We start from the raw sequence: 16,605 nt of genomic DNA on the forward strand, positions 1-16,605 counted from the left end.
CAAAGCTTCTAAGGGTAAAATTTCTGCCACTGCACATCCTCCAATTCAGGTGATTTCATGGCCCGGGTTCCTCTCAGTGTAGTTTAAGTTACACTCTCTGAAAGTCTTCCGGTGCCATAGAGAACGCAGCCTCCCCTCCAAGAGGGCATGGCGAGTCCCAGGGTGGAAGAGCAAAGCATGTTTTGGTTTGTCCCTTAGGGATCTCTGGGAAACTGACAAGGGACCCAGAGTTCTGAAAGCTCCCAGGTGTAGTGCTCCTTCTCTCAGCATGTGGAGGTCCAAGCCAAGGGCCTGTCACCTGGGGTGGGAGGGTGGATGACCTCGACTGCTGCCCCAGGGATAACTGAGAAAGCATGATGGAGGAAGCTTCCCGGGCCTCAGACGGGATGTGGAACATCAGGATTACCAGGAGACAGGAACACTCCACATTTGCCTACACCACATGTTCTCTCTGTGCCTGTTCTTAAAAACCCAAATCATGACATTCCAATCAAAAGCGCATACTGCCTACACTGAAAAGTGAGAGTAACGCCCTTGCCTATAAGCAAAATTGTCTACCACTAAACAAGCCACACGTGCTCTAGGCTGGTTACTATTTCTTAGGAACTGTGTTAGATTCTGAACTCATAAAGATGACTAAGACAGACACGTCTGCAAGTGGATAAGACCTAACCTGCTCTGAAAGTTCAGAGATGATGTAGAAGAACGAGATACTCTTAATGACCTGCTGTATAAGGAAATTGCTTAAGTTTTACTCTACAGGTTAGGGCCATTTTATCCTACTCTTGGCTTAATGTGACTTTATTCATTTAATAAGTTGATCAATCAGACACAGGGCTCAGCGCAGGTTAGACAAGATGCATAATACAATGGCCCTGCCTTCAAGGAGCTTACAGTTTATTGAGTCTAATGGAAAAGATAAGCAGGTAAAATAGCAATTATAACACAATCATTTCCTCTAGAGGTGTAGGTAAAAGTGCTGAAAGAAGTACAGCTTAGAGAATTTCAAAACAAATCAAAGTGTCCCATGGAAGGTTTAGAGAGGAGAAACCATCTAAGACAGATTTTCAACTTAGAGTAGAAGTTAGTGGGCAAAGTGGAGGACCAGTCATTCTAGGCAGTGAAATCCATGTGCAAAGACATGGAGGTGAAATGCAGAGTTCGGGGAGTACAGCCTCATGTGAGCATTTGATAGATATTGTGAAGTACAGACCAAAATATCTTTCAAAGATTTTTTGACTATGACCGATAGTAAGAAATTCTTTGTTGGAGTTCCCATGTGGCTCAGCAGTTAACGAACCTGACTAGGATCCATGAGGATAAGGGTTTGATTCCTGGCCTCACTCAGTAGGTTAAGGATCCGGCGTTGCCATGAGCTATGGTATAGGTCATAGACAGGGCTTGGATCTGGAGGTGCTGTGGCTGTGGCGTAGGCCAGGAGCTGCACCTCTGATTAGACCCCTAGCCTGGGAACCTCCATATGCCTTGGTTGCAGCCCTAAAAAGCAAAAAAAAAAAAAAAAAAAAATTATTTTTGTCATGGCACTGTATACATACACACAGATAAATAAAATGGAAATGGAAACATAAATTACAAAAAAAATGCTTACCCTTAATATGTAAGACAAATTCTGATATTTTCTATTATGGTTGGTACATCCTATTCTGAAAATACAATGGTCATGATCTACTAAATTGACTGCGTGAAGTTTGAACCCTAACTTAAATAGAAACACCGCCAGAAAGAGTAGGAAAAAAGATTTGGCTATGGTTGAAGTGAGAAATACTGAGAATCTGAACAATGCCCCCCCCCAACACACCCCCCAAATGCAATAAGGATGAAGGAGACAGAGACATTACACTTTCCTGTAAACTTTGTCTCATGGTCTGCCTTCCATATGGGAATGGGACCTTGCTTTGTATTAATTAAGTTCACTGTCCCTTAGCACCATGCCTGGGACATACTAAGTGTTTGATGGGTCTTTGATGAATGAGTAAATGAATACAGGAATGCCAGGATGGAGAGTTATTTAGAAGATAAAATACAGAATGCACTGAAGCAACTGGATATAAGCCAAATATACCATGAAAGTAAAAATTATAGACTTGTAAGGTTTTTGGAGTATGTATAGAAGAATACAGTAGAGGTAACTACACCATCATCATACATGCTAGCTGGAAGTTACGGTATCTTTCTCAAATTTTCAGTAAACCAAAGAACTATCCAGATATTTACTCAGATCATTTTTCTATTATTTTTTGTATGGAAAAATAAAAATATAAATGAATTCTATATTTGATGAAAAGTTCTGTAATTCTACCCAAAAGCCTAGCTGTAAGAAAAGGCTTTTCTTTTTTTTTTTAACTATATCTTGAATCATCAACTCTCAATCTTTGCTTTAACAACAGAATAGTGTCTTCCAGTTCTGAGGAGTATTCTGTTGAACACAGCATTGGTGGGGGCATGGAGTAAGAGATTACCTAGTCCTCCTGCATGGGCATCAATAAGTGAGGCAGCCACGGCAATTCCAGCAGGAAGGCCAAGGTCCTTTGCAGCCTCTGGTGTGAGCCCACTTCCAAGAGAAGCTCCAGGAGGCAGCACTTTGTTTCCTGGGTAGACATGAGAAAAAATAAACACCTGTCAGTGTGAAAAACACAAAAGCAAACAGATAATTTTCTTAAGAGAACCTCTCTGCCCCTCCTCCCTCCTCTGCCTTTTCTCAAAGTCATGAAGATGGAAACCATGCAGCCACAGAGTCCCTGTGCTCATTGGGTGACTTAGGTGTGTGTCCTTCCTCCCACAGGTCATGCTCTGGGGTGCTTTTACAAAGCCAAGAGCTTTAAGGCATCTTTCAAATCAGAGAACTATTCCATTCATGGGAAATTCCAAAAGACATAAACACAGTGGCCTCTTGGAGACTAGGTTAAAAATGGTCAAACTGTTCCAAACGAGCCTCATAGCAGAGCAGCCCTACCAGCATACTGTACACACACACACACACACACAAACACACACCATACACACAAACACACATTACCATCCATAAAACTCCTTGATTAATGTATATTCCTAAGGAAGTTGAGAAAATTGACTTACATAGTTATCTCCTGTTAGAAAATAAGGGAGAGAATTATTTTGTTCCAATAAAGGATTTTTGAACAATTTTTCTCAGTTGGAAAAGAGAGTCTAGATTTGAGGATTAAGATGGTGGAATAGAAGGACTAGAGCTCAACTTCTCTCAAAAAAAAAAAAACAAAAAAACAAAATTACAACCAAATGCTGAACAACCTTCAACCAAATGGACTGGAAACTTTCAAAAAGATATCCTACTCCAGAAGACAAAGAGGTGGCCACATCAAGAGGTAGGAGAGGTGATTACATGATATAAGCAACCCCATACCTGCCGGATGGGAAGCCCACAGACTGGAAAGTAACTGTATCACAGAGACTCACCTGCAGGAGTGTGAGTTTGGAGCCCCATGTAAAGGCCCCATGCCTGGGGATCTTGGATTAGAAGAAAGAGCCCCTGGAGCATCTGGCATTGAAGGCTAGTGGGGCTTGTGTGCAGGAGCTCCATGGGACTGGGGGAGATGGAGAACCCATTCTTGAAAGGTGCACACAGGCTTTCATGTACACTGGGTCCCAGGGCAAAGCAGAGGCTCCATAGGAATTTGGATTGGACATGACTGCAGTTCTTGGAGGATCTCCTGGGAAAACAGGGGGTGACCATGGCTCGTTGTTGGGGAAGGACATTAGAGGCAAAGCTCTTGTGAAAAATCATCAGCGTGTGTTTCTCTGGAGGTGGCCATTTTGGGAAAATCTGGCCCCACCCATCAGTGCTGAGAAGCCCCAGGCCAAACAAAACAATAATCCAGGTGGGATCACAGACACACCCATCAGTAAACAGGCTGCCTAAAGACCTTCCAGGCACACAACCACCTCTAATCTCACCCAGAGACAAAGCCCCACCCACCAGAGGGATAGGAATCAGCCACATCTACCAGTGGGCAGGCACTAGTCCCTCCCTTCAGGAAGCCTACAGCAAGCTCCCACACCAACTTCAGCCACAAGGGGGACGGACACCAGAAGTTAGAGAGGCTACAACTCTACTGTCTGCAAAAAAGGGACACCATACCAAAAACCTATAAAAATGAAAAAGCAGAGAACCATAACTCCCTTAAGGGAGAAAGGAAAAAACCCAGAAAAACACCTAAGTGATCTGGAGATTATCAGCCTCAAGGAAAAAGATTATAGACTGATGATGCTGAAGATGATGCAAGAAACTGGAAACAAACTGGAGACAAAGATTGATAATTTACAGCAAACACTGAGCAAAGAAATACAAGATTTAAAACTTAAGCAAGCAGAGGTGCAAAATACAATAACTGAAATAAAAAATTCATTAGAAACAACCAACAGCAGAATACAGGAGTCAGAAGAACAAATAAGCAAGGTGGAGGACAGACTAGTGGAAATCACTAATGCAGAACAGAAAAGAGAAAAAAAATTGAAAAGAAATGAAGAGAGTCTCAGAGAACTCTGGGACAATGTTAAATGCACCAATATCTGTTATTATGGGGATGCCAGAAGGAGAAGAGAGAAAGAAAGGGATGGAAAATATATTCAAAGAGATAATAGCTGAAAACTTCCTTAATATGGGAAAGGAACCACTCTCCCAAATTCAGGAAGCACAACAAATACCATATAAAATAAACCCAAGGAGGAACAACATGAGACACATATTAATCAAACTGACCAAAATTAAAGACAAAGAGAAAATATTGAAAGCAGCTAGGAAAAAGAAACAAATAACATACAAGGGAACCCCGATAAGGTTATTGGCAGATTTTTCAGTAGGAAATCTGCAGGCCAGAAGGGAGTGACACAATATACTTAATGTGATGAAAGGAAAAACCTCTAACCAAGATCACTTTACCCAGCAAGGCTCTCATTCAGATTTGAAGGAGAAATCAAAAACTTTACAGATAAGCAAAAGCTGAGAGAATTCAGCAACACTAAACCAGCTTTACAACAAATACTAAAGGAACTTCTCTAGGCAGAAAAGAAAAGGCCACAAGTAGAAATAAAAATACCGCGAATGACAAGGCTCACTAGTAAAGGCATGTATTCAGTAAAGACAGGAAATCATCCACACACGATTATGCCACCAAAATCAGAAACCATGAGAAGAGGAGGGTACAAATGCAGGATACTGGGGATACACTTGCAACTAAGAGAACAACAACTTAAAACAATCTCATATACATATATAGACTCCTATATCAAAACTTCAGGGCAACTGCAAACCAAAAATATGCAATTGATACACAAACAAACAAGAAAAATCAACTCAAATATATTACTAAACATAGTCATCAAACCACAAGAGGAGAGAATAGAAGAAGGGAAGAGAAAAGAGCAATAAAAACAAATCCAAAACAGCTAATAAAATGGCAACATAAGAACATACATATATCCACAATTACCTTAAATGTAAATGGACTAAATGCCCCAACCAAAAGATACAGACTGGCTGAATGGATACAAAAACAGGACCCATATATATGCTGTCTTCAAGAGACCCACTTCACTTCTAAGGACACATATAAATTGAAAGTGAGAGGATAGAAGAAAATATTCCACGCAAATGGGAATCAAAAGAAAGCTGGAGTAGCAATACTCATATTAGACAAAATATATCTTAAAGAATATTTTAAGAGATGAGGAAGGACATTACATAATGATCAAAGGATCAATCCAAGAATTAACAATTGTAAACATATACGCACCCAACACAGGATCACCACAATATATAAAGCAACTGCTAACAACCTTAAAAGGAGAAATTGACAATAACACAATAATAGTGGGGGCCTTTAACACCCCACTTACAGCAATGGACAGATCATCCAGACAGAAAATCAATAAAGAAACACAGGCCCTGAATGAAGCATTAGATGGACGTAATAGATATTTATAGGACAATTCATCCAAAAGCAGCAGAATACACAGTCTTCTCAAGTGCATTTGGAACATTCTCTAAGACTGATCACATTCTGGGCCACAAATCAAACCTCGGTAACTAAGAAAATTGGAATCACATCAAGCATGTTTTACAACCACAACACTATACGACTGGAAATCAACAACAAGAAAAACTGCAAGAAAACGCGATTCACTCACACACACACTCTCACACACACACACACACACACACACACACACACACACTGGAATATTATCCAGCCTTAAAAAAAAAAGGAAACCCTGCCTTTTGTGACAACATGGATGAATCTGGAGAACATCAGGCTAAACGAAATAAGCCAGATGCAGAAAAACAAATACTTCATGACCTCACTTAAATGTGGAAGTTAAAATATTCAAGCTCATCAAGCTCATAGAGTAGAAAAGCAGTTGCCAGGGAAAGGTAAAATGGGGAGGTGATAATCAAAGAGTGGAAAGTTTCAGTTCTGCAAGTTTAAAGAAGATGTAGAGATTTACATATAACATAGTTCCTGTGCTAACAATACTGTATTGTATACTTAAATTTTGCTTAGAGTGTATATATTATATTAAATTTTCTTACAGTACATACACACACGCAAAGATAATTATAATAAAGTGGCAGGGGAGTTTCCACTGTGGCTCAGCGGACTGAGAACCCAACTAGTGTCCATGAGGATTGGGGTTTGATCTCTGGTCCTGCTCAGTGGGTTGGGGATCCAGCATTGCTGTGAGCCGTGGTGTAGGTCTGTGGCTCTGATCCCATGTTGCTGTGGCTGTGGTATAGGCCAGTGGCTGCAGCTTATATTGGACTCCTGGCCTAGGCACTTCCACGTGTGGCAGTTGAGGCCCTAAAAATAAAAAAATAAAATAAGGGGGAGGGAGGAAACTTTGGGAGGTGATGAATATGTTTATTGCTTTAATGGTGGTGATGGATTCATGGTGTGTACTTATCCCCAAACTCACTGAATTGCATACATTAAATATGTATAGCTTTACATGTCAATGATGCCTTAATAAAGTGGGGAGTAATGGCTGGGATTGGTAGGGATCATGAAAGAGGCTTTGGGGATGTTGTTCGTGTCTGATTTCTTGATCTGGGTGCTAATAAAATAGATGTGTTCAGTTTCTGAAAAAAAAAAAAGAAAGAAAAAAGAAAAGAGAGCCTAGCTTAAGTCTTGCAAACTTTACCAGGCTGCTACTTGCACAGCCATAGAATACAATTTGAATGGTGTTCTTTGGAGTTGTGCAATGCAGTGACCCTGATATTTAAAGTGACCTTGAATTCCGGCAGTCAGTCAGGCCCTCAGTGAAGAATTTATCGATTGTCTTGCTTTGTGTGGGCGCTGTGGCACTGTAAAAGGCAGTCCTTGGCCCAACCTAGTTAGGGAGATAGGGCTGGACACAGAGAAGCATGTAATTCAGAATAGAATGAAGGGATCCATCTGCTCCCAGGTGGTTAGCAGAGGCTGAGTCTTTATAATAAATATTTCTGCACTGCAAGGAGGAGGTGGGAGGTGGACCCATATATATGCTAAGATCTTTCTGAGCTCCAAGAATCTAAGATGCTGAATGTGTGTGAGTTCCTCAGGGCTAAGATTTCTACCACTTGTTAATTGTTCCATGGGGTTCCAGGGATGGGCAGAGATACTTCAGGACTTCTGAGGGTGAAGGGTGGGGTTAAAAGGAGGCAGAGGGTGAACGGCTCACCAACCTCCTCTAACTGAAAACAAAGCACCTCCACAACACCATTTTACCCATATATCATACTTCATCCAATCTGAAAAAGTTTGGCTAAGAAAAAGAAGCAGAAGACTAAAACCACTCATGGCTTCTAGAGCCTCACTGTCCGATGTATAGCCACTGGGCACATACGGATTGAATATTTTAAATGTGTTTGGAGTAGCCAAGCTTCTAAATTGATTTCTTTTTAATTCACTTCAATTTATATTTAAAAACCGATACACAATTCAGTTACTGAAAAAACTTTTAAGTATGTTTGCAACAACATAGATGTGCAAATCTACTTTTTCAACATGAACTGAAGAAATTGAAATCAAGTATTTACAGTGAAAATTTAGTGTCTGAATTGAGATGTACTAAGCAGAAAATACACAACAGATGTCCAAGATTCCATAAGAGAAAATGACTATAACTATCTTTTTAATAATTTTAGACCAATTATACATTGAAATGGTATTTTGGAGATATTAGGTTAAATGAGATATCCTCAAATTAATGTCACCTATGTCTTTTTACTTTAATGTGGCTGGGAAAATTTTATTTTTTTTAATTTTTATTAATTTTTTTTTTCTCTTTAGGTCTGCGCCCATGGCATATGGAAGTTTCTGGGCTAGGGGTTAAATCGGAGCTGCAGCTGCCAGCCTACGCCACAGCCACAGCCAAGCTACCCAGGATCCAAGCTGCACCTGTGCCAGATCCTTAACCCCATGAGAGAGGCCAGGGATCAAACCTGCATCCTCATGAATACTAGTCAGGTTCTTAACCTGCTGAGCCACAATGAGAACTCCTGGAAAATCTTAAATGACATTATGTGTCTCATGTTGTATTTCTCTGGGACAGTGCTGGTCCAGAGAATAACATCAATGTACTCAATTGATTGGGTGGAGAGCAAAGAGCACCTCTAGTCTGCTTTAACTGTCCAGCCAGCAGAAACCTGGAAGAGAGCTGAACCCTTAAGCTGTGGACCGTCTGACTCTGGATGGACACCAACTCAATCATGTTACCACATCTAGTACTAAGCATATAACAGGCAGCATCCCATCTTTTGAGCTCTTCTCCACTGGGGACCATGTTAAAGACATACCATGCATTTCCTCACTTCACTATCACAATAATCCTATGGGAACATTCTTTATGTGGTTACTATTACTGGGATGGGTAAAGTCAAGTTCATAAAGGGAAATTCTCCACAGTCACGTAGCATTAGTGTTGGAACACAGGCCACGGACTCCACTCTGATGGATACCAAAACTGTGCTCTTATTCTTTACATTACGCTTTGGTGCAGCTTCTAAATGAATGAAAGAATCAAGAGACGTATTTGTAGAGCAAACATTATATATGTTTAAAAAGTGGTACCATTTAGAAATCATGCCCAGTACACTCAAAAAAATTTTTTAAAGGGCAATTTTCATAGGAAGGTCAAAATGGGAGCTTTTCTTCCACTTTCATCCCCAGTATTCACAAACATAAAGGCTGTCGTTTTCATTAAAAAAAAAAAAAAAAAAAAAAAAGGTTCAGAAGACAGAAAAGGATTAGCTAGGTAAAGCATAATTCCGAGCCTTCTGGACAGTAATTTAGAAAGTGCAGAGAGAGCCCTGGGCTTGCAGCCAGAAGATCTGGATTCAAATTACATGTTTTGGGGGTGGAGCACAGGTAGACTTCCCAGCAGAGGTAGAATCTTGAGCAAAGACCAAGTGAGAAGGGAGACCACCAACAGGGCTGAGTGACCTGGCAAGCAAGTGGGGGTGAGGCCTGGCAGCAGGTGGAGGAGCAGATGTGGGTGGAGAGGAAAGCAGGGAAAGCCAGACTAAGGTCTGAATTTATCACAAAGGCTACTGTAAGCTTCAAAAAGAGCATTAAGCCAGGGAATGAGGTGACTGGACTTGCATATATATATATATATATATATATATATATATACACACACATATATATATACACACATACATATATATACACACATACATATATATGTTCAGCTGATTTATAGTATTGTATTAGTTTCAGGTGTGCCACAAAGAGATTCAGTTATATATACATGTATAAATTTATATTCTTTTTTCTGAATTTTTTCCATTATAGTTTATTACAAGATGCTGAATATAGTCCCTATATCCAGACTCTCAGTCATATATCTGCCTTTTTTTTTTTTTTTTTTTTTTTTTTTAGGGCCACACTTGAGGCATATGGAATTTTCCAGGCTAGGGGTTATATTGGAGCTCAGCTGCCAGCCTACACCACAGCCACAGCAAAGCAGGATCCAAGCTGCATCTGTGACCTACACTGCAGCACACGGCAACACCAGATCCTTAACCCACTGAGTGGGGCCAGGGATCGAACCTGAATCCTCAGGGATACTAGTCAGGTTCATTAACGCTGAGCCATAACGGGAACTCCTAGATTTGCATCTTTTTAAAGATCTCTCTGGCAGCACTGCAGCAGATGACAAAAAGGGGTAAGGGAAAACGACAGTAAAGACAACTCAGTAACCAGAGAAGACAGGAGGGCCTTCATAGAGGTTACTGGCAAGTGAGATGCAGAAACAGAGGCTTTTGTGGAGCAAGAAAGAGCCTGTCGTGGTGGCTTCTTGGATACAGAGAGGATGCTAGTTAGGGAGACAACACCACCTGGATCCCTGTTAAGGGTGGACTTGCTGCCTGGTGGGTGGTCGGGTTGGCAGAGAGGCTCCAGCTGCCAGCTCCTTCAGGTCCCCTTGAGGAGGTCATGCGCCTCTCCCAGGGCGGCCACACCTGGAGACTCAGCAGAGCAGGAAGGGGGGTATTCACTCTAGAAGACAAGGTGTCCTGGGACTGGATCATGTCTGACTTCTCCCTCTGTCCAATCCTACCATCCTCCTTCCTTTCCCAGATGGCAACCCTCAATCTTCTACCCCCGAATCTGTCTCAGCATCAGCTTCCAGAGAACCCAACCTAGGGCAAGTGAGCCCAGCTTTCTCCTCAATCCAATAGTCTAGTAATGAAAATAAATATGCACAAAGATTAACACTCTTGGAGTTCCTGCTATGGCTCAGTGAGTTAAGAATCTAAGTATCCATGAGGATGTCGGTTTGATCCCTGGCCTTGCTCAGTGAGTTAAGGATCTGGCTTCGCGTAGGTTGCAGATGTGGCCTGGATCCCAAGCTGCTGTGGCTGTGGTGTGGGGCAGCTGGAAACAGCTTGGCATAAGAGAGGAGGATAGAAATAAGAGGAAATCTCTGAGAAATCACCCCAGATCACAACCGATCTGCCCGAGGGGCACTGAGGGGACCAGAGGAGCTGTCAGAAGCAGGCTTTTCCAGAAATAATCCTCCTTCCGCTCTTCTTTCACCCTAACATTCAATGAATCACAGCATCGGTTTTCCCAGACTTCATCAGAACTTCACAGCCTCTGCATTTGCGGTCTCTTCATTTCTTCATTCAACCATTCAGCGAACATTTCAAGACAATGGTTATGATGAAGGCCCCAGATATTTTCCATTGCCCTGTGCCTAGATCTGGGTGCTGGGGAATGAGTGAAAGACGAGCCTCCGATCTCAGAAGGCTTGCACAGCAGTCTGTGCAAACCAAGGCCCTCAAGACTGTAGATAAAAGCTCTGAAGGTGGAATGTGCGTGGTGGTCTCAGAGCACTGGCGAGGGCAGGAAATCAAGAGGAAGGTGACATCCGAGCTTGGTCTGGAAAGACAGGTGGCCGATTGCTGGTTTCAGTGCTTGGGGAAACGGATGCCATTAGAGTGAAAGTGGGTTCACTGCAGGGAGTCCCGATGAGCACAGAGGGTGTGAGGCATTCGGTATGTTGGCAAAAAAGGGCACCAGGTAGGCAAGGGGACCTGTGGCCACCTGGACAAGAGCAGGGGACCTCAGGCAGGGCCAACTAAGGCAGTGTGGCCCCAATGACCAACAGCTCTGAGCTCCCTGATTTATCATTTAAGAAGATAAACCTGCAGTGTAGAGAAAGGCGAGAACAGGAAATCATTTTCATCTTTAAAACAATCAAGCCAACTAAAAAAGCAGGCTGCCAAACAGTAGCAGAGAAGACTTCTTTTAAAAAACAACCACAGAGATGTAGATGGATTTATTTGTAAAAATCCCTTCCTAAGGAAGCAATACAGAGAAGAGGTTTTCCCTGGAGAGAGAAAATACGTGTTTTTCATTTTTTTTTTAATTAACCTATACCTTCTAATTGCTCTACTTTGAACGTAGTTTTTCTGTAATATTTCCAAAGGTATTTGCCCCCTTAACTCTATGCAGGGTGAACAAATTAGAGCACATGTATTCAGCAGAAAACACTTCACAGCCGTTAACATGAACGAGGAAGAATTAAAAGTATGGATGTGGAAGGGAGTCCAGGATAAGTTAAGGGAAAGTGGCAAGCTGCAGAATAGCAATTGGAGTAAGATCCCATTTGTGACTTGTATTAAACGGTACCGAAATTAAGCACATACACTCCCAGAAAAATCCTAGAAAAAATATGCAGAATATTGTTACAGTGGAGACTCGGGTCCAGGGAAGGGCTGTCATTTGGGCTTCTTCTGTACCCTGGCCTTGTATGTCTTTCATGATCGAGACAAGCTAGTTAAAATAAACGCACAGTTCCACTAGGGAGAACACTGCACACCTTTTTTAAACCCTGTTCCTCAGCCTGAAGGCAGGAGAGAGGCCCGAGGCCCGTTCACGTATTTCCTTGCTCTGGCTGTGGCCTCTGTTCCTGTGAACACAAGCTCACCTTGGGGTGTAAAAAAGCAACCGCTCTGAGGGCTGCTGGGCTCATGGCCACTGATTCCCATTCCCATGGGCAGAGTCGGTGTGAGGGTCACACGCTGGGGCCTACAATTAGCCGGTGGTTGCCGTCTCTCTTCATAGGCGGGGGCTACTATTACACCAAATCCTCCCCTACCAGTTTTTCAATTATCTATGACTAATGAGCACTTTGGGAACAGTTTCAGACACACACATAATCCTCTTGCCTGACGTCAGCAGCAGAAATTAATGACTGTGTGGATTGCTGGGAGACAGAAAATGCATTATAATGGTCAACAGAACTGTTATCCTCTCCAGGAAGGGGGAGGTGGGGGCAGGGTGTTGTATTAACTGGAAGGTTCAGTGTTCCTTTGTATTCCTACAAACAGGAGATGAAACCCAGCGGGGAGAGCTGGCTCAGAGCCCATGGAAATGTCAGCGAGAGGTTTGGGCGTGGGTGGTATGCGACCCTGGTCCCTCTGTGCTTGGCACCGGACCCCCAGTCCCCGCTCATTTTTGCCAAGGTCAACAGGTCAGCTGGATCGGCCGGGACAGTGCTAAGTGACATCCTGCCCTGCCTGCAGAGTCCTTTCGGACTGAATGGACTTTCAATTTGGTGTAGGGAAGGGAGAACAAAAACAAGAACGGGCAACTCTCAAACAATAGGCTGGAGGTAATTTCAAATGACTGTGGTACTTTGCATGAGTTTGCTGTTTTACACAGGCATACTATGTCCTGGCGTAGCTTCAAAGATTGTTAAGACCTGGTCCAATTCTTGTAGAGCCCCAACGTTATGTGAACCATGAGCCCTCAATGGAAAAAATAAATAAATAAATAAAACAAACCAAAAAACAAATAAACAAAAAACCCACAAAAAATAGTGCCATTGTGTGTGCATGATGGCCAGCAGACTGCCTCCTGATTTATTATTAATATTTTTTTTAATTATTTTTGCTTTTTAGGGTAGCACCCACAATATATGGATGCTCCCAGGCTAGGGGTAGAATTGGAGCTACAGCTGCCAGCCTACACCACAGCTCACAGCAACACCAGATCCTTAACCCACTGAGCAAAGACAGGGATCGAACCCACTTTGTCAAGGATACTAGTCGGGTTTGTTACCACTGAGCCACAGCAGGAACTCCGACTGGCTACTGATTTAAAAGAACTGTCAGAGTCAGGGGCTTGACCTGTACCTAGCACCTAAATCCCTCTATAGAGATCTCACCTGGGCAGGTTGGCTTAGGGAGTTTTCTAGACCTGGAACCACGACTGACACAAGACTAAATGAAAAACATTCCAGCAATTCTTACTCCTGAATGGAAGGTACCCAAGGCCCAGAACAATTCACTCAGTCCAAGAAAGTAATGAAAAACTCCAACCTGACATGTTCAGCCACCTGTTGAAAGACATCTGCTGAAACATTAAGCATTCATTTCCCTCTTAAAACCAGAATCATTTTCACTAGGAATTCAATTCCATTTTATTAAATTCTATTTTAAATTATTGATTAAATATTTTTACTAACTTTGTAAAAAATTTTATTGCAATATAGCTGATTAAATAATTTTCTGATGATATCCTCATCAATTGTAATTCATTAAGGAAATGTTCACTAAGTACCTACTATGTACCAAGCACTGCTGTCCTGCTGAAAATGCATTAAAGAACAAGATAGATAAGAGTCCCTGCCCTTATAGGCTTATTCTCAGTAGACACTATTCCCAACCAGTGCCTTTTCTGAATTACATCTTGTAACTATTACAGTCTTATAAGTTCTTCTGTGATTTGGACTGTCTTTTATGTATTATGCAGTATATGTAAGTTCTGGGGACAGGGGTCAAATCAGAGCTGCAGACCTACACCACAGTCACGGCATCATCAAACCCAAGCAGCATCTGTTACCTATGCCACAACCTGTGGTGACCTCAGATCCTTAAGCCACTGAGCAAGGGCAGGGATCGAACCTGCAGCCTCATGGGCATTATGTTGGGGTCTTAACCCACTGAGCCACAATGTGAACTCCCTTTTACGTATTTTTATATAGCCTTGTATTCTGACCTACAGTAGGTATTTAATCAATAAACACACCATACATTTTAAATCAAATTTTGAATGACTTGTATGCTGTGTTTTGTTTTTTCCCTGCGTCTCTTTCCCTCTCTCTCCTCCTGGACAAAGAATAGATCAAAGATGATTTAATTTATCTGTGTTATCATTTCCCCTCCCCCTAGAACCCAGCAGTGTCCACAATCTAAGTTCTAAGTAATGTTCATTCAACTGAATTTATAGATTTCTTTTAGAAAGAAGAGGGCAGAAAGCACAGATCGATCAACTTAGGCAAAACAATACTATGCACATATATGATGCTGAATACCAGCAGCTGGGAGAGTAAGGAGCAGAGATTGGATTCAAGATTACCTCTTGAATGCTACTGAGGCAAGGAACATAACTCCTAGTATAATCCCACGAGTGATTCACTCTCCTCTCTCACTCAGGCACAATGTAATGTACTAAGTCCTATGCACGTGCCTAGAAAATGGTTGACCAGAAGGCTCAAGTCTCTCACTAGGTACAATGATACTATGGTATAAGACAATGTAGATGTCATACTTAGTGAAACAGAGACTCTCAAACCTCCTTGGCTGCTTGCATCTAATTCAAGAAGTGCATGGTAGTCGGCTTATAGATGAAAAGCCCTAGGTCTTTTAGTTAAGGGGGTCTGAGGAAGGATGGACACCAGGCCAAGGGGTCTGGACTTGTTCTAACACGCAATTGGTAATTACTAGAGATCAGTGAGCCAAAGAGTGGCATATACAACTTGTATTTTAGGAAGATAAATCTCCTAATAATAATAGTGCCCAGTTAGTGAAACCCACAAACTCTCAGTCACTGTTCTTGGTAATTTTCATTTTTCACTTCCATGCAAGCAACAGACCTATGAGGCTAGTATTAGAATCACCATGTTTCAGCTGTAGAAATAAACAGCACAGAAAGGTTTCACAATTTGTTCAAAGTCACCTATCTGATGAGGGGCAGGGGCAGGGTTTCAATCCAGGATTCTCAGATTTCAAACTCTGAGATCTTCCCACTATACCCCGTTGGTGAGACAGGGGAGAGAGTGGAGCTAGGAACAATGACCTCAAGTGCATATGGACAGCCATGGATATAAAAGCAAGGCAGCTTCATTTACAAGGGGCTCCCATGGTGGGTCACGTCCAGGAACATGAAATCACAACACGCTGAATCTTCTAGCTCCTTCCTCTCTTTTCCTACATAGATTCCAAAAAGGGATGCCGGACTTCGAATCACCCCTAGGGACCATCGTCTCCAGTGTATTCCTTTTGCAGAAGAGAAAACTGAACCCAAAGAGGGAGGTGGGTTTTCTAGGGTCACTCGCTATGGCAGCAGAGTCTGGATTGAACCGTAAGGCTCCCAACTAGAGGCAGGTTTCCTCCCCCTCTTCATACTCCCTGCAGTGACAGTGCCACCCACCCCCTTCCCCATCTGGAGCAGGAAGTACACCTAAGCCAGGGTGTAAGTCACAGGGAGAACAGGGGCGCTGGCAAGAACCCAGTGGATTCCAGCGGTGTAGGCAGCCAATTCTGAACTATTCAGAGCATAACAGGCAGTCTTTTTAGCTGGAAATCATCTACTTTGACACCCACAGTGACCCAATTCTCCAGATAATTGCCGATGCCCTATTTTGTCCTCACCTAGCCTAAGGCCACCTCCCAAGAGCCCTTCCTGGGTAGATTATAATTAATCAGTCTTTCCTCTACAATCCCGCAGCATGTTTCTTGAAATTACATCATTCTGTTTTACATAATGGCTTTTTTCCTTGTGCCTCATGCTTATATTTTAGATTTTAACCGCCTTGAGGGTAGAGTTCTTTTGGAAGATATATCCGGAGAAGGAAGGAAGCTTGGCAGAGCACTCCAGAGGTCAGCTTAGGAGGTGGTCAGGCTTGAGTGGGGATCCTGGCTTTACCAATCGCAGGGCTTGTGACCTGGTAAGTGATTCAATTTCCCTGCTGCCGTTTCCTCACCTTTAAAAAGGCCATAATAATGCTATTTTTCTTCCAAAGCGGTTGTGAGAATCTGACAAGACGGTGCAAAAA

General features: G+C 42.4%; 1 protein-coding gene across 45 annotated transcripts in view; it reads right to left on the reverse strand.

Annotated features, from left to right (window-relative positions):
* FGGY (FGGY carbohydrate kinase domain containing) overlaps window positions 1-16,605 on the reverse strand; it is a 459,774-nt gene that overhangs the window by 231,481 nt on the left and 211,688 nt on the right. For all 45 annotated transcript variants that reach the window (XR_014808145.1, XR_014808144.1, XM_084964952.1 and 42 more), the window contains one exon: window positions 2,481-2,609. Coding sequence is in view for 43 of the 45 variants with exons in the window: in XM_084964952.1 (XP_084821078.1) it covers window positions 2,481-2,609 (129 nt within the window). In the remaining 2 variants the exon portion in view is untranslated. The remainder of the gene's footprint in view (window positions 1-2,480; window positions 2,610-16,605) is intronic.

This window comes from Sus scrofa, chromosome 6 (genome assembly GCF_054392235.1).
Source record: "Sus scrofa isolate SSC_HxYL_T2T_F1_AM1 chromosome 6, Sscrofa_HxYL_maternal_Yorkshire_Landrace_v2.0, whole genome shotgun sequence".
NCBI classification, from domain to species: domain Eukaryota; kingdom Metazoa; phylum Chordata; class Mammalia; order Artiodactyla; family Suidae; genus Sus; species Sus scrofa.